The sequence below is a fragment of the Mya arenaria genome, chromosome 6, assembly GCF_026914265.1.
Source record: "Mya arenaria isolate MELC-2E11 chromosome 6, ASM2691426v1".
NCBI classification, from domain to species: domain Eukaryota; kingdom Metazoa; phylum Mollusca; class Bivalvia; order Myida; family Myidae; genus Mya; species Mya arenaria.
The window spans coordinates 44,377,113-44,399,683 of record NC_069127.1 but is presented as its reverse complement, the minus strand read 5'-3'; the positions used below and the strand labels follow the sequence as shown (position 1 = coordinate 44,399,683).

The 22,571-nt window shown below is 34.5% G+C and overlaps 1 protein-coding gene across 3 annotated transcripts in view; it reads right to left on the bottom strand.

Moving 5' to 3' along the window:
* Nucleotides 1-21,466, bottom strand: part of LOC128237241 (T-cell-specific guanine nucleotide triphosphate-binding protein 2-like) — a 34,720-nt gene extending 13,254 nt beyond the window's left edge. For 2 of the 3 annotated variants that reach the window (XM_052952590.1, XM_052952591.1), the window contains exon 1: nucleotides 20,843-21,466. In XM_052952590.1, coding sequence (XP_052808550.1) covers nucleotides 20,843-21,378 — 536 coding nt within the window. In that variant the 5' untranslated portion in view covers nucleotides 21,379-21,466. Of the gene's footprint in view, nucleotides 1-19,284; nucleotides 19,369-20,842 lie in introns of all 3 variants that reach the window. The other variant, XM_052952589.1, reaches the window with a different exon arrangement.
* Nucleotides 21,467-22,571: the final 1,105 nt, after the last annotated feature.

The following is a 22,571-nucleotide window of genomic DNA, read 5'->3' as shown; positions in this document are numbered from 1 at the left end:
TCATCTTCTGTTTTTCAAACGTCTCTTGATGACAAAAATTCAACATTTTTTTTATATTTTGGAGATTTATAGAGGCTTAGTTTTTAACAATTAGATATATATACATATGAGTGTTCATCAGCTCGTAGTATTCAAACTACCTACCAAGGTTCCATGGCCAAAGTGTTCATCAGTTAATGACCTTAAGGCCACACCAAATTGATATTTCGTTCCTCGGATTTACCGCTCCTATTTTTTTGAAAATGTATAAAAAAATAAAAAAAAAATTTGTGCGCCCGCACCTCCATTTTGATCGCCAAGCAGATTTTTTTCAGGTAATAATTTATTAAAAGGCTAAAAATAATCAAGTATAATTTTTCTACGCTAGTTTTCGTGTTTTTGTAAAGGGAAGTTACCGATGCGTAGTGTTTTTATACTGTATCTCGATCGGTTTAGCATGGGTTTCAATAAATTCAATCAAAATGGCGGCTTCCGGTATAAACAATGTGGCTTGAAGTTTGGAAATTAAATCTTATTTTTGACAATAAATATGTTTTGAGCATGCTTGAAGTCATTGTTGATTGTCTCATGCACTAAAGGATCATTATTTAAAGCAATCATTATGCAATAAAGCATGTTTATCTGAGACTGGTAGCGATTATATTGCGTAATTAGTGACTCGTTTTGAATGGAAATCGGAATGATCAACTTGGTTCTGTACTGTTTTATTCAAGTTATAATACAAGGGACCAAAATTTTACCTCGTTACGACGATGCTGAAGATGATATGGAACATGAGTCATTGTTTGGTCCAAATTGATGTATCAAGCTCATTTTTGATCAAATTCTGACAAAACAACAGTTTTGAACAACTATCTTTTCACAAATAGTGATATAAACACTGGTCTGGATAAACCTCAACATACGTATGCGTAAGTTTATATTTTGTTTTTATTTGCAGCATAATCCGGGATTGTAATGCACTTGTCAATTGTAACCACTGCCCCGCCCACCCCTCGCCCTAGTCCAAATAATTGTACGTTGACGGATTTTTTTTAGATTTTTGATATGGCAAATCCTTCACGTACAAATTGTTTAGTATCAAAAGTGGGTAGTTGTTCCGATCAGGATTCCGGGTTAAAGCATATAGCGTCTATAAAATATCATAAAAACAAGAAATATTACCAGATAATGTTATTTTATATTAGTTCCGTACACAACAAAAATAAATATCCAACTTATAATTATGAGTTTGAAGGTTTTTCTTCATTTCATTCTGTCAAAACATAACGATATACACATGAAGGGCACCTGCAAGGCTTTAGGGCACAGTTTTAAATCGCTCGGAACATTTCGGTCATGGCCGAGTTGTTACGATTGTATAACGAGGTCTATCTCGAAGCTTTGTCGGAGGAGGCTGAGCTATTACGATTGTATCAAGTTGTTCCCCTTCGCATAATTGTTGTCTGTGTCAGTCAACTTTCGTTTTATTGGAAAGGTAAACAACTTGTTTTAATGCATTAAATGCTTGTTTAGTGCAAAATAACATTTCACTTACATGGTAAAATATGAATATAACTCTTTATGATAATTTTCAACCATTAAATACTTCACTTAAAACAATTTCAATATTTTTAAAACACCCCCATTTTTTCCACATTCCCGTTTAGATGCTAGGGATTGGAAGAATTCCGTATAACACGTCTATTATTTTAGACTACCCCTCGCCCTTGTTCCAGGGCTATACCGGAGACAGCAGAGGCAATGGGCTGTGTTTTTACCTTACAGGTGGCCCCGCAGTGCCTAGTGAATGTGGTTTTGTCTTCATAATGAAAATAGTCGGGAATGGGCCTCACATAGACCTTCAGAAATGAAAACTGTTTTAAACTTATTATATTAGCAAACACGTTATTCATATGAAAAGACGATTATAACTGAACGATCAAATGACATATGTTCAGCAAATCATTAATATCGACTACTTTCATACATCAAATTTGTTTGTTTCTGAATAATCGCAATTGAGTTAATTATCAAAGCATGTTTATGACACTTTTGGACATATTCGTAATTGTGTACAACAAATTACGCTCATTAGCTTCATAACAATAAGAAAAAATGGACATTTTATTTCATACTTTGAAATATGTTGCGGTAATGACATTTTGTCCGGTCGTCATATATTTTCCACCTCCATTTTAGCACTAACGGTCAAAAGTGTGCTCTGCAACAAATACTTCAATATTCAGAATTGTTAATGGAAGCAAACTTTCTTTTAGTGTGAAATTTTATTTCTTGAAATTTGTAAATAAAATTTGAGAAAATCCCTTAAAATATAGAATTACACATGTATTCGGGGATGCGGGGCCATTTGGCAGGGATTTTTACCAGCACTGTGTCCTTGCAGGTCGGGTATTTTACCCGGGTTTTGAGAGACCGGAAGTCAATGTCCCCGCTATTCCGGACTTAGGGGGGGGGGGAGGGGCATATACAATTGGCTGGTGCATAAAAACATCTAAATAACCAAAAAAAGTACTCTAAAAAATATCCTTCTTTTTGTTTTAATAAGCACATGTCATTGCATTTCCTGTGATAATAAAAACAAAATTTAGTCTATGTTAAATGGAGTCTGATGTTTGATGATGCCTGTGTAAGTGATCATTTTTTACAAACACAAAATCAATTCCTAAGTTATGTCTAAATACAGTTGCATATGATGTTAAACTGATTCAGGTAGATTTATATAAGTCGTTTCAAACTTTTTACTAAAAGCAGGGTTATTTATTATTATGAATGTTTGTCATATTAAAGTATGTTTTAATTATATAAGAAATTAGATTTATCCATATAATGTTTGTACTAAACACGGATGAATAAATAGTGTGTATTCCGACATTTTCCCAATGTCCATTAGAGGTTCAGTTCAAGATGGAATTAAAATGGGTTAAAGGGCAATTATTTTGAACAATCCTTCTTATTTATATTGAATATAAGGAAAAATATATTTTTCGCTCTTCGCTCGCTTCGGTTTTAATGAAAACTGACAAATTTTTTATTTATTTTTTTCGCTCCAATTTTTTTTGGCAAAAATCCGAGGAACTAAACATTAATTTGGTGTGGCCTTACCTTTCACCCACTGACATCAAAATCAATATGGATCAACCGATGGTCATGTCTAACAGCCTACCAACTGGGCCCAAATGTTCTTCAGCTATTGATTGGAAACAGATTTTTTAGATTAAGGTCAGCGCGACCTTGATCTTGGACCACAATATCAATAAATTTCATTAAATGGTAATGACCAACTTGTCGGACCCTGAGCCCCAGCGTTCTTCAGTTAACTAAGGAAACAGATTTTCAGCTCAAGGTCACCCTGACCTTGACCTATGACCCAGTGACCTCAAAACCAATAAGGTTCATCTGCTTGTCATGACCAACTAAGTGTACGCAACTTGTCGATTGGGGACAGGCAGTCTAACTACTTAAGAAATATTACACACCACTGAGGGTCATCTGACATTATAAGGACCGGCCAGTCAGCCACCAAAGGTGTATATGGACCGAGGCTAACGCCAAATTGGTGTTCACTTACAAAAGATTTGCTTTGTAGTCAAGTTTTATATGATGCATGAAAACAAGGGTAGAAAAGTAATGTCATACAAAATTGGTATAGTATCAGATATGTGAAGAAGGGTTGGATTTTACAATCATGCATCAAGTTTTAGACTGCAGCTATACCTATTCTTGTATTAAAGAATTAAATATTACGAAAATCTGAATGTCTGTGTCTAAACTGCAGCTATCTTCATTGAAACCAGTAGATGGAATTGCGCGATCAATGCCATAACATCGGCATATATCCACTATTTGCACCTTTTAATATATAAGATGAGTATCACTTTCATTTAAAATGCACATTGTATAATGAACTTAGAATTAGATAATTATAAACCTAGCTATTATACAGGGTTCCCACATTTTTCTTTAAGTAAAATTCCAGATTTTTTCCAGACTTTTTCAAGGTTTTTTTTTGCAAATTCCAGACTTTCTCTCAACCTTTTTCACAGTTATTACAACGAAACATTTCAGTGAAATAACTTATTTGCCATTTTTGACTTTTATTAAACAACTTGTTAAATAACATCAAATATCATTTTCAAAGGGTTTTATTCTCAAAAACAAAACCTTTCACTTTCTGAACTTCTTAGACATTTATTGAACAACATGATTGGCGCCGCACTGGAGTGCGCGCCTATTATGGAATGGGAATTTATTTTAGTTAGTGGTAGGAGCGGTTTTCAAGTTGATTGACAGTTGGGTTTTACTGTTATTTTATTATGATTAAAAAATGCAGATGGATGGCGATTGCATGGGTGTTAAAAATGCTATTTATGGTTGAATAGATTGTCTTCAATTTATCTTTAAAACATTATATCGGAAGAGTGTACATGAACAATAACTCTATTTCAGGGTATTGCAAGAGTTATTCCCTTTGTATCTTTTCCTGTCCGCAGCATAACTAGAAAACTACTTTTTTGGAATTTCATTAAACATCATTCAATGGTATTTAGCACAACGAGAGGAAGTGCAGTGCACAATGACTATAGCTGTTTTTAAGCTAATTACATAATTATTGCCCTTTGCCGCTTTTTCTTGACCAGAGCATTACTTTAAAACTACTTATGGTATTGAAATAAAACTTGGTATATGGGTATGTGGCAATGACAAAAAGTATAGTGCACAAGCACCCTAATTCTGTCGTGTTCATTAATGTACCCCACCCCAACTTGAAAATCTTCAATTTCAATGCTTTTGCCTATGTTGTCATGCAGAATACTACAAATATTTTGAGAATTTCATAGATGCGGTTCAATGCACCATAATATGCTTGTTGGTCTTGACATTCCTTGTTTTTCAACATATAACAAGTGCATAAACTATTAAACGGCGCCCTTTGATGCTTTGCATCAATGGTCTTTCTTGTTAACCTTTTATAGCATGCTGAATACTGTTGGCCTCTGTGAACAGTGTAGACACAGATCAGCTGGCATGATCAGGGTCTAGGCTATTTGTATTTGCTACTTGGAAACTTAAAGGCTTACCTATTATAGTGCATAGAACAGTGTGGACCCTGATCAGCCAGCTACTTGGAAACTTAAAGGCTTACCTACTATATGTGCATAGAACAGTTTGGACTCTGATCAGCCAGCATGGTTTGGTGCCGGTTGATCTCCTAACAATACCATTTTTCGTAATTGGTGGATAAATGCATTCTTAAGGTAAATATAATCAAATATCACATTAAAAAAAGTTTTACTCTCTGAACAAAAACTTACTTTCTGAACATTTTTTAAAGCTGCACTCTCATAGATACTTTTTTAACAACTTATTTCATTTTTTGTCTGAGATAGATCAATTTTTGACGTAAATATTTGCAAACCAACAATAAAAGATTGCCAACAAAAGATCAGATCGCTAATTTTCATATTTATATTGGAAAATTTATGTTTTATGGTTTATTAACGGTTAAATAAATATGCATAAAACACCAATTTTTGATCTTAAATATAAATATCTGTGATCTATCTTTTTGCCAGCAGTCTTAAATAATTGGTTTTCATGGATTTTTGCCAAAATTGGCTCGTTCCAAGACAAAAGTAAGAAAGTTGTCAAATTGTTCAATCCATAAGAGGGACTAAACAAATATTGAACAACTTGAACTCATAACATCCAATGTCATTTTAAAAGAGTTGAACTCTCTTTAAAAAAAATCTACTTGCATCAATGAGCATGCAATTCAGCTATATCGGTCCATCAATCTTCATCAATCCATGGGTGAAAATGCAAAATAAGTGACTTTTTTGCACAAGTTTAAAACTATTATGATGTCTACTGGCCAAAGAACTGTGGTCTTCTCAATGTCTACAAATACGAGCAAGGTCAGTCTAAAGGCATGATCATTCATAGATTCACACATGAATAGCAAATATTTGCCAGGCTGTGTAGCACTTCGCAGACTAGTAAGACCATTGCAATTAACATTCAAGTATGTTATTGACAGCGTATCTCAAGTTTATTTTAATGAACTAGGGCCAATTTCACGTATTAAAATATATTTCGATGAATGCATGGATCGCTAATTATCCATGATCATTAACATGGACCTATAAACCATGGATTGGCAACTCTCATCTGTGTTAATGCGATAATCTCAAACTCACGCGTGCAGCGGGATTTCATTCCGAGATCTTACCGTGTGGTCATTTTCGAGACGTCCGACATCGGCCGAATATATACATGTAGGAAAACATTAATTAAAATTGACTTAAATGCGTGGTACTTTTATTTGAGTTGATAATAGTCCAATGGAATCTGATTAAAATCACAGTTATTAAATATAATTAAATATATAACGAACAAGGCATAATTAGCAGAGTTGGCGGAAATAACCGAAGATCGCCGTTAATCACCGATCGGAGATTCGGCGGAATTTTTCGATATTTGCCGAAAAGGCCAAGGATTGTGGGTAAATTATTATTTCTTATCGTTTCACCGATATGGGGCAGTTGCCAATCCATGCTTTATAGGTCCGTGTCATTAATTAGCATACTGTAGATTAAAAATATCGTTGTATATAGCACCCACGATTCTTACTGACAGTGTATATAAAGCGAATCCCGACAAACTGGGGCCAATTTCTTGTTTAAAATAACTTTTAAATGCAGACGGCAGTGACAAATAAACGCTTGCATGTGATAACGGAAACCTTCTTAGCCTCGATCATTCAGCCGCTCTGATCAGAGTCAATTCAACAGAACAGAGTCAGATGCAAGCGTCTAGATGATCGAGAGTACTTACTTTTACTAGTTTCGTACCCAAAACAGTTCGAACTTTAAATATTACTTTTCCCGCCTTTTTCCCGATTTTAACCTATAATCGCAAAATTCAAGGCATTTTCACGACCGGGAACAGACTTTTCGATATTCCCGACTTTTTCCCCTTTTCCCAGTAGCGTGGGAACCCTGTATTATAGACAATGCCCAAGTAGGTAAATGATAGCTTGAATGCACTGAAAGACTATCTGCGGGCAAATATGTGAGAGCAAATAAATAAAAGTGAATGGTCAAGAGGGTCAAGAGCGCTTGTGCCCACATTGGGCGAGGATACAAACATATCTATATCTATTTTATGGCGTCTGGTGTCATTTTGTTTATGTTAGCATCACTTCAATCGTCGTAATCCCCCATCTCCATGCATGTAATGTTACAATGCATGCCCCTTTCAATCGCTTCTAAGGGTTTTTCGTTGCTTTGATTAGATATCATACGATAGGAAAGTATAATACATCATATATATCATTTCCTTTACTGAACATACATGTTTTGTTTAAGGAAAATACTTTTTTTTACAAACAACAAACAATAATTCCATTCAAAATGCACAGCTTATCACCTCCGTCGACGTATCCCCATCCGTTTTTCGGTGCTTTGATAAGATATCATACGTTAGCCAAGTTTTATGAACATACACTTTTTAATATTTTAAGGAAAATGATTTGATTTTACGAACAACTTTAGCAATAATTCCTTTCAAAATGCAGAACTTCTCAGATGGTCGTTTTCCCGCGGTGAGGACAAACATGTGGTCAGTTCATGTGTGTAGAAACTATTTTTAGAATATCGCTCAGTTAATGAAGTTGAAACTATTTTTAGATTATCGGAAATTGTCTGTTCTAAGAATAATAATTATATGATTGTGCCTTTTCATGGTTTATTGATAAATAAATGTTATTTATGTTTTATGTAATTATCTGTGTATAAATAGTACTAGTGCTGTTATGGATACTTCGCACTCTTCAGATGTTTTACAGGTTTAATCTGAACTACTTTGCTTCACCAAACGTATGCATAACTCACTGTCGTATCAGGGCCGGCATGTGTGCTAATATAAATTGAAAGCCTAATGTCTAAAACTATGCCAAGAATACACCATAACGAAGCTTTAATGTAAAAAAATGAAAACCTCTTATTAGAAATATAAACACTTAAAAATCATAGAATGAATAGTATTAGCAGGCAAATCATAGTATTTGAAGCATTAGCAACGCGAAACCTGAGATACAACTATTTTGACATTCAGACATTAATTTTTGTTTCTTATCTCATATAAGTAATATCAAAAATACACCACTACAATAAACGTGCTTCAAGGTCACGTCAGGTTATAATAACAAACCCTGCAGGCTATGAGACACTTGCGGTCGGTAATAATTTCTGGAACATCTTGGGCTAAACTCAGTGTTAATATCATTATGCTACCTTCCTACCAGAGCCTCCATTATTTAGACCCACATTAATCTTATAAATATAGCGATCTAAAAATAGTTATATTCTGCTAAAAATAAAACGCCGGAAAACAGCGAAATACAGCGCGGAAATAGCATGAACTCATAAGCGGACCGCAATACAACTTATCTATTGTTATGGTTTCGACGTCATTCTGCTAAACATAGAGTGCATTGAGACCAAAAAATGGGTTAAACGACATGAAAAGAAGTAGTTCTTTGGAGTTTGCGGTCTTAAGACTCTACTATTTATTTCCTGTATGTTTGATGTACATACATGTTAATGCCATCAACGTATATCACTCATGGACAAAATTAACAGATTAACATGAACAGATTATATCAGGGTTTTTTGTGTTGTTTTTTTAAATATGCATATGCATCATGCTACGTGCTCAAAATATTGAACTGAAATACTGAGACAAACAGAGAAATATTCACATACTTTCCGTTCGGCATTACATGACTATGACACAAATTGTAGCAGGTAAATAGCCTGTCAACGTTTTACGCCATTTAATTTGAGTGGTGAAAAGTGTATAATATTCATTCATTAATGGTTAAAAGGTTGTTAGTATGTACTTACACAAGAGAATGGTTTTATACGACATACAATTTACAAACACAAGTATAAACTAACAACCTCAATAAAAAATGTCACGAAATTTAAAACATAGAAAATATACTCATGAAATAACTAAATCCCCCAAGAAAATGATTGTAGGATAAAATGAAGCATTCATTTAAAACATTATGAATTTATATTAAACGCTTAAATAGCATTTAATTGCATCATAATATGATCCATATTTTTCCTAGTTTTGACGTCTTCGCAGAGTTTATTTCCGGGGAATACACCTGTCCGAATACGATGACCCACATTCTATTCTTAGAAGACTACACTACAATTTACATGTAGATATTATCGGTCTGCGGCCGAAGCAAAATAAAAACACAGGTTTATAAAATTCTGCTTTTTATATTGCGTTCTGTAAATCGCCAATATTAAAATAATTGCCTAATGTACAATCATACATGCCATATCCCCCGGCGGGGGAAAAAATCCCCCGGAATTTCGATCCATCCCCCGGTCTCCCGGCGGGAGATAAAAAATCCCCCGGAATTTATAAGATTTTTTTTAGAAATTTTACATCAAGCAATAATGACAAAGTAAGTTAAACCACAGTATGTGAGTGAAACTGAATGCAAAGAAACAACTCCACGAGGGTGAAATGCCTAAAGGAAACTTACAACAAGTGATCAATTAATTAGTAGTAATTATCAAAGGCAAAGAAATATTACTATTTTGGAAGGAAGAAATTAATTATTTATTCTATTCTCTTATTGTCTGAAAGTCATCAAGCTGATAGAATTAAGCACATTTTTTTAAAAGACTTTGGAGGAAGGTAAATTTAATTTAATTGTCTCGAAAACATATTTTTCCAATGACATATTTTGTTCTGCAAGAACATTACAGTATGACATGACAGTGTATCATAAGAATGTGATAAATCATGACATAAAATAATTCTGTATAATGAAAAAGTTAAGAGGTTTTCAAAGCAAACTATATGTGAATACATTTTTTCGTACTTGCGTCTAAAAATACTTTAAAATTTCGCCAACTTAGACCTGCTAAAAAATCCCCCTGAATACAACCAAAATCCCCCTGAATTTTCAGCCTTTTGAACAAATCCCCCTGAATGGTCTCCAGAAAATATGGCATGTATGTACAATTAAATTGCGTTATATTATGAAAACGCATTTTATTCGAACTATATTGACCACATAACATAGATTGAGAACTCATTACAGCGTTATTTATAGCAAGCTAATTAATATGCAGAACGCAGTCCGTAGCTATTGCCTACAAGGTATGTTCGATGTGAATGTATATGTAAATTAGGTCGGTGACCACCACAGTTCTAACCGCCCTGGGGTTGATACGCCCGTGCGTGCATTAATTCGCCAATACTGAAAAATGTTATGCCGGAAGATACGGTTGTAAAAGTCTGCAGGTCTAGTGGCCAACAGCCTAAAAACTGACTGAAAATCTAAATATGTTTATATAGCTTTTTATATTTAGAAATAGTACATTATATTCCATTTAATTAGATGTTATACTTTTACTTAAGCTGTTATTCAACTATGTATCGATCCATATGTGTGATGAATAACTAGTGCATTTCATCAATCTTCTTACTTAAGCAAAAGAGAATACTAGTTTTCTGTATAGAAATAGATATGATAATAAAAGTACACCAAGTATATTAAAAAGTGTATATACAGAACATTTATTTTGAAAAAAATTCAAGAAATATTAGGCAAAAAATCATCAGTCTAGGCAAAATTTTAGGTGCGGGTGCAAATTTTTTATTAAGCTGAAATAGAGTAAACTTCTGCTATTATGTGTATATTTCCAACATAATAAGTGAATGAGATTTCTCATTTATATAAATAATTATATAATGTATACTATATAGTTTATAAAAATAATCATATTGTATTTTAACTAGTATTAACACTGCTGTAAATCAGACATCGCGAAACCGTCGGTTCAACAGTCCTGACTGGTAAATTTTGACATGGTGTCGGTCCATGTGACGGACAGCTTTCACGTCCAGATGTAAAAAATAATGAGATTTTATCTTTATCAATTATCAAATACTGCTTAAAAGAAAAAAAAATTGTTTAATAGAAAATTGCGTATTATCAATGATATTGTTAAACAAGTTGCCAGAAATATTTGGACAATTGAATGAAATATGCATGGACTGAAATGACAGCTGATTTGTCATTGGATGCATATGAGGCAGGTCATCTACTGGTCATACCTAATCTTCATGTCAAGTTTGATGACCATAGGTCCGGGAATTGTTGAGTTATCACTCGGACAAGCTTTGGTCTTCCAACAGACCGACCGACATGTGCAAAGCAATTATATAACCCCTCTGCTTCGAAGGGGGGCATAATTAAACTAGATGTTCACTGAAAACTGATACTTCAACTCATGCATTTAGTGACATATAAATTTCTACTGTCTACTATATAAGACAAATATCAGAACAATACTCTTACTTTAAAACTTTACTGAAGAAAATATATCCTTGATGATCATCTATCTTAGTTTGAAACAAACATGGCACTTAGTGGATAGAGGAGCTTGAGGCAAATTTTCTCCAAAATTGCATAAGATGCACTTTACTTATGATAACTTAAGAAGGCAAATAAATGCCCAACTAAAATAGTAACATAAAAGAAAATCATTTCTATACAAACATTTATACATCAATCCCAATCATCTGTGCATGCATTAAAAAAATATGGACAATCAGAAAACCTTTTTTCAGCTTACAGTCACACTGACCTTGACCTTTGACCCACTGACCTCAAAATCAATAGGGTTCATCTGCTGGTCATGACCAATAAGCCTACCTAGTATGAGGTCCCTGGGTCAAAGCGTTCTCAAGTTATTGATCGGAAACCGTTTTTCATGTTAAGGTCACACTGACCTTGACCTTTGACCCACTGACCTCAAAATCAATAGGGTTCATCTGCTGGTCATGACCAATACACCTACCAAGTATGAGGTTCCTGGGTCAAAGCGTTCTCAAGTTATTGATCGGAAACCGTTTTTCATGTAAAGGTCACACTGACCTTGACCTTTGACCCACTGACCTCAAAATCAATAGGGTTCATCTGCTGGTGATGACCAATACACATACCAAGTATGAGGTCCCTCGGTCAAAGCGTTCTCAAGTTATTGATCGGAAACCATTTGGTATTCCGACCGACCGACAGACAGACAGACAGACAGACAGACCGACCGACATGTGCAAAACAATATACCCCACTTTTTTCAAAAGGGGGCATAAATATGGACAATCAGAAAACCTTTTTTCAGCTTACAGTCACACTGACCTTGACCTTTGACCCACTGACCTCAAAATCAATAGGGTTCATCTGCTGGTCATGACCAATAAGCCTACCTAGTATGAGGTCCCTGGGTCAAAGCGTTCTCAAGTTATTGATCGGAAACCTTTTTTCAGCTTACAGTCACACTGACCTTGACCTTTGACCCACTGACCTCAAAATCAATAGGGTTCATCTGCTGGTCATGACCAATAAGCCTACCTAGTATGAGGTCCCTGGGTCAAAGCGTTCTCAAGTTATTGATCGGAAACCGTTTTTCATGTTAAGGTCACACTGACCTTGACCTTTGACCCACTGACCTCAAAATCAATAGGGTTCATCTGCTGGTCATGACCAATACACCTACCAAGTATGAGGTTCCTGGGTCAAAGCGTTCTCAAGTTATTGATCGGAAACCGTTTTTCATGTAAAGGTCACACTGACCTTGACCTTTGACCCACTGACCTCAAAATCAATAGGGTTCATCTGCTGGTGATGACCAATACACATACCAAGTATGAGGTCCCTCGGTCAAAGCGTTCTCAAGTTATTGATCGGAAACCATTTGGTATTCCTACCGACCGACCGACAGACAGACAGACCGACCGACCGACCGACCGACCGACCGACCGACATGTGCAAAACAATATACCCCACTTTTTTCAAAAGGGGGCATAATAACCATTTGTTTAGGAATCCGATGTAGTATTCGTTAAAGCCCATGCAGAAATTATCAAGACATTCCTGAGAATTTCATGTGAATTTCCTGAGTAAAAAACCTGATGTCTGAGAGTGTACCGCACTAAGTCAAACAACATGCAACATTGTCTCCCTTTGCAATACATTACCAAATAATGTAAATTACTGTGTATACATCGTGCGATGCTTTGAAGCGCTAAAATGAGGAACTTTTGTCATGAACATTGGAATGTTTTAAAGGATAATTTCACATGTTACTTACAAAAATATTATCCTTTGGCAACTGTTATTCGATTCCAAATACAGAACTGGTACGGTCCTAAAAATACACACTGCCAACAAATCCACCAATCAAAATTTTAGTAAGATTAAGTGCAAGTGTCAAAAAATGGCATTGTTAAATCTTATTTCGGCGCAAAACCTGGCAAAAAAACTAGTTAATATCTGAACATCTTTTTATTCCTTGTAAGTGTGAAATTTGCAACAAAGGCTTTGAAAAAACAAGGTTTTGAAAAGAAAATTGTCAGACCAGAAAATTTTCATTCCGACCATCAAAATATCGGAGGATGTCAATCTGAATAACCGACACTTTTTCTTAATTTTGCGATGTGTGCTGTAAATTATTGTTTTTCATCATGTTTTATAAATTATACTCCTTTATTTGATTTTCAGTATATAAACTCATTAATTTTCTAGTCATCCCATATACAACGACTTGGTAGAAAGGTAGTTATTACAATATACTCAAACATATCGATAGGTTTTATTGTTTTTCATAATTACACACAATGGTCGTTTGGAACATGTATTTATTTATCTTATCTATACGTATTTTTGTTTTTATTTGACTTATAAAATGCATGAATGTTTGTTTTTGTCGGCTTTTTATTCAATATCCAGCCACATGCGTCTTTGAACTCCTGGTTAGACCTTTAGGTTAAGAAATAAAAAAAATAGGGTCTTGACTTAAAACTAGGTTCAGTTTGGTAACCAGAACCACAGCATTTTTTTGTTTGGCCTTAATACTAAAGAATATAATACGACAAGTAGTTCGCGCTTCAATTAATGTAAATGTTCAGCTTTACATGCAAACGCTTTGGTCAGTCAGTACCAATAAAACTGTTTGCTCAGGCTTTAAAAAAAACTCTGTTTTTTCAGTAACCCAACCGACCCATTTTTCCTTGCCGACCCTAATCTGTTTTTAGGCATACAGGTAAAAATTCAAAAATTAAATACATCATCGTTATTTTCGTTGTTTCTCTGTCTCTGGTCCCAGATTCCATGCATTCGAGAGAATAAACTTTCATTCCTGATATGTATTACGGAGACGCTTTGTCAACAGGAAAACAAAATGGCAGTGTCAATACTGTCTGTGGACATCATAAAATGTAAGCATTTTGAGCGCATAAATGCCTTAGTTCTTTTCTCAGAGCATTGAACTTTAAAGCCGAGTTCGGCAAACATTTCACCCTGTCAAATATCTTCTAATTAGCAAATGCTTGTTATTGGTCCAAACACATTTTGATCACAGAAGACACATTTTGCTGCCTCTATAATGAAAATATTTTGGATATATGTCACCGTGTGACTTTCTCTTTCAAATTTTGTTAGAAAATGTATTTTTTCTTCTTTTTTTTTGGTAACATCTTATTTTTCTATAATATTAACTTTCATAGTTTTCTGCATAGACTTTTGTCAGTCATTCTAATTGCAATTGAGTGTTTGGAAATTTCTGATAAGATTTTTACTGCTTCCTCTTCTTAATTAGTATCAGTTAATTATCTCAGATCATAACAAGAAAAAATTGATACATAGCATCCAGTTGGCACAATAAAATCAGAAAAAAAACTTGCATGTAGATAACAAAAAAAAACACATTTAATTTAATTTCAATGATAACATGTTGGGTATACATATGTCCGAAGGACATTATGGTTGATAATATTGTTACAATACAATGTAGTTTAAGCCTGGAATTAGAAATATTCTGGTTTTCCCAAGCTAATCCTCTGGTACAAACAAAATTATACCAAAAATATACACACGTTACTTCATAAAGCATAAAATTCACCTTTTATTTGTACAGGCATGTTATGTGAATTCCGGGCTTTATATATTGCATTTGTTGTTGTGAACACATTTTACTCTTATGAGTACATAGATCGGGGATAAGAAATACTATACATTAAGAGGGAATTATCTGGAATATCTTTCGAATGACATTTTTGAAACAAACAATTAAGCTCGATGTTAATTTTTCAAAACTCGCTTTTTTGCTGCTCGCCAAGGGAGATTACTGCGTATGAGTTTTAGAAACATAAAGGATATTGTAATAGTACCGTGTAACCTTCATCTATTTGGGGGAAAGTCGGTATTTAAAATCAAAATTTTCAAAAAAATGATAATCAGGGCTATTATAATTTAGGGCTATTCCATTTAAACATATAACCCAGGGGGGGGGGGGGGGGGGGCGGCAATTTTTTTCATCATATATGGTAGGGTGTCGTTTTCACTAATTTGCATCTGTAGGTGGTTGCCAAATTGTGAAATTTGCTTCTGATGGGGGGTATCGAAATTTAAAAATTAAATCGCATATGACGTAAGGGTGAAAATCCCTTCAGACCGATCGAACAGTTAATTCGTGTTACCTCCCTTGAATTGTTTATACTTTGCGGAATACTTCTGTTTTATTCCTAGATAACAACCTTTCAATATACCATAATCCTTTGCGGCATAGGAACTTCCGGTTTCTTTTCGGGTTGAAATGAAGTCTAATAACAGCGCTAAAATCCGATAAATTACCACCCCATGTTAGTTATGAATTATATTTTCTCATTATATATGGCATTTCAATGTTTTTATAATACATCATAGAGATATGAAATGCATAAGATATTAAGCGCTTGACAAACTACCTAGACAGGAGGTTGTGGTGGGTGGGGTAAACTGTACTGAAAAATATATGCTGTTCCTAATTTTATTTGATTATTGTTGTTGTTTTTAAATGAAATAGACGAAACACTTCTGCTTCAATTTCCCTTCCTTTTATTTACAGATATGATTCAAATGTGCTGATATTATGTTTTGAGAACATTACTTCCATCAAGATCACCATTACTGGCATTAGAATTGGTTTGGCTGCTAGTACACCCAGGACTGCAAGCGGATAGTGATGGATAACCAGTGGTGGTCGACAGGCTACTGTTGGTTGGACAGCTTTCGTTTATTTGACTGCTATTTTGGTTGGACCATGAGTGTTGGTAAAACACCTATAGATAGTTGGACTGTAAGTGTTGGTTTGACAACTGTTGTTGGCTGGACTGTTGGATGGACAGCAAGTGTAATGGACAGCTAGTGATGTTTGAACTGCAACTGTTGGTTGGACAACTATTGTTTCTAGATGGCTATATCTATAGATTGGACCACAAGTGTTGTTTCAACAACTATTAAGTGATTGAAAGTGTTGGTTTGACCATAAGTGTTGATTGGACAGCGATTAATAAATGGACCTCTTTTGTTGCACAGCTACTGTAAATTGGATAGCAATAATTGGTTGGATTCCCATTCATTGGTTGTGTTTCTCAGACTGTTTGTTTTATCTGAGCCATGATCATTAAAAGTCATATAATCTGTAAAGAATTATAAGTACTTATTACTAAGTGCTTATTATTAATATTATTAAAGGTATAATTATTCAATAATAATATTCATAATGCGCAGCATATTGTTTTATACTATAAACAATAATTTTACAAGATCTTTCAATAAATTACAAATCCGTACAACCATGTTCAACTGTTGTGTTTGTTTTCCAATTAATTTTTAAGATAGACACATCAACTTGCTTCAAACATGATAAATATGCCATTTAATTTTGCACAGCAAACAAAGAGTTCATGGCATAAATTATAATCTTATTCTTATCAAAATTAATGATATAAGAAGTGTTAGAGCTGAATCATTAAATTGCATTTCACATCAATTTCTAATGGGTCATTAGGTTTGATGAGATCTCTTTGCCACTTTGAAGTCAAGGTCAAAGTCAATTGAAGAAAGAGCTTTTGCCATTTTCTGAGAAAAGGTTAAAGGGTATGTTCAAAAAAGTTAAAATCAAGTTCTGTTTGACAAATGGACTGGAGATCTATGTGCCATGTGATTCTTCCTATAATGGTAAATCAATGATTTCAATGTATCTTCAGCAACAAGATAGTTTAAAACATAAAACACGGTGACTATAGAGTGTAAAATTAAAATGATAGTAACTCTTCAAACCTTGGGAAAATGTTGTAAATTAAAACAGAAATGGTTCAATATCTGAATCATCATTAACAGCATCCATAAAAGCCTAATGTAAGATCAGTGAATTATTTTTTTTTACTTTTATACTTGTAAATTTTAAATCGCTTCTGAAGGGGGTTATTCCGGATCTATAACAACAAATAGAGGTAGGACCCCCAAACCGTTAATTTGCTTCTGTAGGGGGGAGGTCTAGTTCAAAAGTGCCTTCCCCCCGTGGGGTATATGTTTAAATGGAATAGCCCTTAAGGTTTCATTATCAATTAAAGTGTAATTTTTTATAGAATACATTGAACTTCACATTTTATCGTGCAATATCGAAAGCATTGTTCTGCAATTTATGAACTGGTCCCTTAGATCGAGCACTTACTTGAGTAATATCCAATGTAGTCGGCGCCCTTGACTAATCCAAAATCTTTCTCTTTGAGACTTTGACACTTCTCAATTATCTCAGACTTAATCTAATTGTAAATTTTACTTTTTGACAGTAATTATTTTTGAGTGCCACCTCCTCACATCTTCATTATCTTTTGATCACTTAATTCTCATTGGTAACTTCTAATTTTTAGTTAGTATATATAGTCTGTACTTTTATCATTTTAATATAGAGAGAAGATTAACTAGGAACTTTGTACTTCTTCTTTTACTAAGGAAATATCTTTGAACTACTTTTATTGTAATATATATAATAATTATTTCACTTACTTTCATAACTTGATTTATCACATGGACTATTGGATGTTTCTTGTTAATTTAGTCTTAGGATTTATTTTGTTAACTATTAAAATTAAATGTGGAATTAATAAAGAACCAACTTTTAACATCTTAATTGGACTTGAGTTGTTAATCAAATCCAAAGATTAAAACGTGATCTGAACTTATAACAGCGACTCGCATTTGTGCCAGCTAATTCCCCAAATAAATGGTCAACTGCAGGTGCTCCTTAGACCAAGTGGCTCGGGCTCGGTCACCCCTACTATACTGGGGTGTATATACTGGCCTGTTTCCCGACGCTGCAAGATTAACCGGGGTGCGCGGTCCCATATAGTTCGCGGTGTTATTATCCATGTCAGAAATTTAACTCACTTTTTTCTTACAATTAGGCTTGGCATATACCATGCAGGCTTCTTACAATTAGGCTTAGCGTATATCATGCAGGCTAACTGCGCATGCGAGGTTTCAATACATATTTCATTAATCGTTACATTTATTTATCCGCAATTATCAATGGTTATTTATTTTGCCTAATTTAAGTCCCATCAACTGAAATCCAGACAAACACCTGTGAAAGTTAACTTATTAACACATGTTTTGGAATGCATAGACTGCAGATCAAACGGTACAATTCGTAAGGTCAGAGTACCAGGGTGATTAGATCAAAGGCGTGTGGCAATGGTTTGTATTTAAATCGGTCAGTCGGATACCGTACAATCCTATTTTACTCCCTCACTTTCGTCTAGGCTGGTTAGAAAATACCATACGATCGAAAAGATAATAATCAATAGTTGTCATCTGAGAACCTTCAAATCATGACCAAAATGTCTGATTTCACTACAAATACGAATGAACCTTTGATTGTACGCAAAATAAGTTACGTAAAATAGATCCGTAAGCGCGTTACCTTGTTCTATTATTAACCTACCTCCACATTAGTGAGCTCACAGTTGACAAGAAAATCGGCGATTTTCTTCAATCAAATTAACAAATTTAGTTGATAATTGACTGTTTGGCTTTAACAATATCACAGTTTAAAATGAGTTTTGGAGAAATTGAAGTGCTGGACTTACTTTAAAAATCGACCCGTCTTATAAACAAGTCTATACAAAAAACACCAGATTTCATTGGCAATGTAGGCGGGGAAATACGGTAGTCGAAGGAAATTTAACAATGCTATTTTTTCCTGACTTTGTGAATTAAAAAAACTTCGATACAAGATAGTTGATCCGATGCAATAGAATATCGCAGACCGACCCAATTTTCTTTCACCATGTAACCGGAAACACAGATATTTATTTTTTTGGCCTCAAGTTATTTCACTACTAGATAATACACACCTATCTGAATTGCTGCGTGTCAGCGGCATGGCCTGTTCCGTTAACGTCGCTCGCTGTCTATACTGGTTAGGGACACCTTTTTGCCTGGATATGGAGGTTTTCTTAAATAACTTGAGAAAAACTGAATATTGTTGAATGAAACTTAATCACAGAGCGAAAGTTAGGCCCCCGATCAGTTTAATCATATTTATATTAATGTATGGTTATTTTTAGAATAAACTCACATGTATGCGAAACATTCTCTGTAAAATCAACTGAAATGACAGTGTACCGTACCAACGATTCTCCCATTTTAGAAAAATGTAATTATTTCAAAAGTCATTTCTATTTTCTGTGTAAAATTAACATGTTGCTCTATGAAAATGAAATATGTTCTCTTTTGTTGAGTGGTAAAAATCAATAATCCCTCACTGGATGATATAAGGCCGGCAAAATGTTCTTTCAGCTAACACATACATCATGGTGGTAGGTAAAATATACCACTTTTGAGACCCCTCTATCGCCATACAGCTTTCCCGTCAAAATCTACCGCTTTTGAAAGCTCTTAAAAAAACTTGAAATCATATCAAATTGGCCTTTAAGTTTCTTTTAAAAACCTCAAAATTCTATCAACCATCCTAAAATATCCCATTAATCTGTCACTTTAAAGAACATCGATGGTGCAGTAAACAACTTGCCAATCACTTAGCACTTCGGCCGAGATCGTTGCTTAGTTACCAGTACAATAGACCACTGTGTTAATTGGCATCCTACTAATTAGCATTCTTTGTTAATTGGCATCCTACTTTTCAGCATTCTTTGTGAATTGGCATCCTACCAATCAGCATCTTTGTAAATCTCAAAGGCATTATAAAATATTAACGAAAACAACATTTCCAAGATATTATTAATTATCTACAGTGTATACATTTTTACGACATTTTGGCTGGAAAATTAACATACACAATTCTGCAGTGGTCTGCTCACTCTGCCCTGTATTGGCAGTCTGATTTGATTTATCAGCAGCTCTTCTTAATATAAACTAGTTTTTACAAGTCAGAGGTAATATTCCTTCTGTTTCTCAATAAATAACACTGACATTTGACAAGACTCTTAATCATGACATATTTTATGCATATTTTCCGAAAATCTAAAAATAATAAAGAATATCAAGTTTTTGTTAACATTGTTTCCATCATTGTTTTTGACTGAAAAAATAAAGGAATAAGAAATTCTACGGCTTTTGAGACCTAAATCTGCCTCTCTGTCATTGCCAAAGGTTCACACGTCTGGCTAACATCTCAAAAAACTAGGGTAGGTAGGTAGCATAATTTCTATTTTTTTCTTTTTTGAAAACCAGGATTCTGTAACAAACTGACCTTTTATTAACATGTTCACTAAAAAAATTGGATTTTTTTTTAATAAATAACGAAATAAATTTCACACTATTAGAGGACATTCATTATGTTCCCCTAAACAAAAATCGTCAAAAGAATCTGGTTGTTTACATTGTATATGAACTTAATTTCTACTCAGACAAGACGTCATACATTTTCGGCTTGCGAAAAAGTACTCATACCTCGGTGACGCCCGTTTGAAGTTTGCTCCATTGTCAAGATGGGAGACTAATTGTGGAAATCCATAGAGGTCCTGATGTCGGCTGTCAACAAGAAAAATCTGGTCCTTGCGATATAAAGCGAAGTCTTCAAACGTGGCTCCCAACAATGAGTCCAGATCCTTGTCACTGTCACTGTCAGATACACATCTAACAACATTCAGTCTTTTTGATCTTGGCAAATTCTTCAGAACTTGATGATCGTCATCGTCAAGTTTATCTCGGCAAACAAAAATGAATCCATCATAAATTGTAAAATCCTGTTCAATAAACATTTCCACAGGTTGGGACACTGACCCATAGCCGGGTAAATCACATATAACGATTTTGGAATTTCGGGAATATTGCTCGACCGTCAACTCTCTTGTAGGTGCTATAGCTGGGTCGAACTCTCCCCCCGACAACAACCGTACAAGAGTCGTTTTTCCGACGGAGACTCGCCCGAGAACGGCCAGAGTTACGGGCGGCACATCCTGGTGCCAATCAGGTGCTTCGGCCATTTCGAATGTGTATTACAATTTAAAGTATCCTCCCACTAGTCCCAGTTAAATCTACGTGTCGTTTAATATCAACCTCATATGGGTCGTGCTAAACTGCTGACCGATTAGCTGACCATATAGGAATAGAAGAGATTTGCTGACGAATTGCTGACCATATAAACAAAGAAGGATTTTTATTTTTTAAGTGTTTCTGTTTGTTATGTTTGTTTTCAGTGTTTTAAATGTTTTAATGTTATATGAAATAATTAATTGAATTGACGAATATTCTTTTTTGTTATTCCAAGAGCGTTTCGTTGCAGATATATGTCTTTTTATCAGTAAAAGATAGAAAGAAAACTGTCTACATCCAGGCCACACCACGTGGAGGCGCTCTTACCATGGCCCATTTTTTTTGAGTGAATGAGCTAGTGAGTAGTGATTGATTGATTGATTGATTGATTGATTGATTGATTGCTTGAGTGATTGTGTGAGTGAAAGAGTTATTGATAGTGAGTGATTGATTGAATGAGTGTGCTAGCGAATAAGTGAACGAAGCATATGTTACAGTGTGCTTGATGAATGAATAATGAAAGCTTCAGTTAAACAAGGACTGATTGATTGATTGATTGATTGATTGATTGATTGATTGATTGATTGATTGAACAATTTGGGCATATGAATTCAACATCTATATGTGATATATCGACTGGTGCTTTTACGCAATGTTTATGAAACCATTGGGAACACTTGTTACATTGTACTTGACCTAAGCATGCAGGTAAATTACACACACAATAATTTTCTATTAAAATGATTTTTTTTTGTTTTTTCCGCCTTCCACTGATCGTTTTTGTTGTTATTGGGAATTCGGACATCTCTTGATTTTCTAAACAGAACAGTAAATGTTCTCTGAGCTTTAGCGAATTAAATATTAAATCAAAACAAGGCTTTTTTTTGGAAACAGAAAGATGAAGCGTGTGCAATGGCATATAATCAACAGTCTACTGCATTGTCTTGTTTTTGAACAGTAGGTACGACGACATTAATACAATCTTCCGTTGCTCCATAAATTTGTGATAATTGTTTTTTAAGCCCATCTGGGACAATTCTTTCATTCGGCCGGTTGTTTCCTAAGCTATCGATGAGATATATCTTGTTGTTATGTTCCATGGATGTTACCCAATGGTCTTTGTGTGAAATTGGTCAGTAACTTT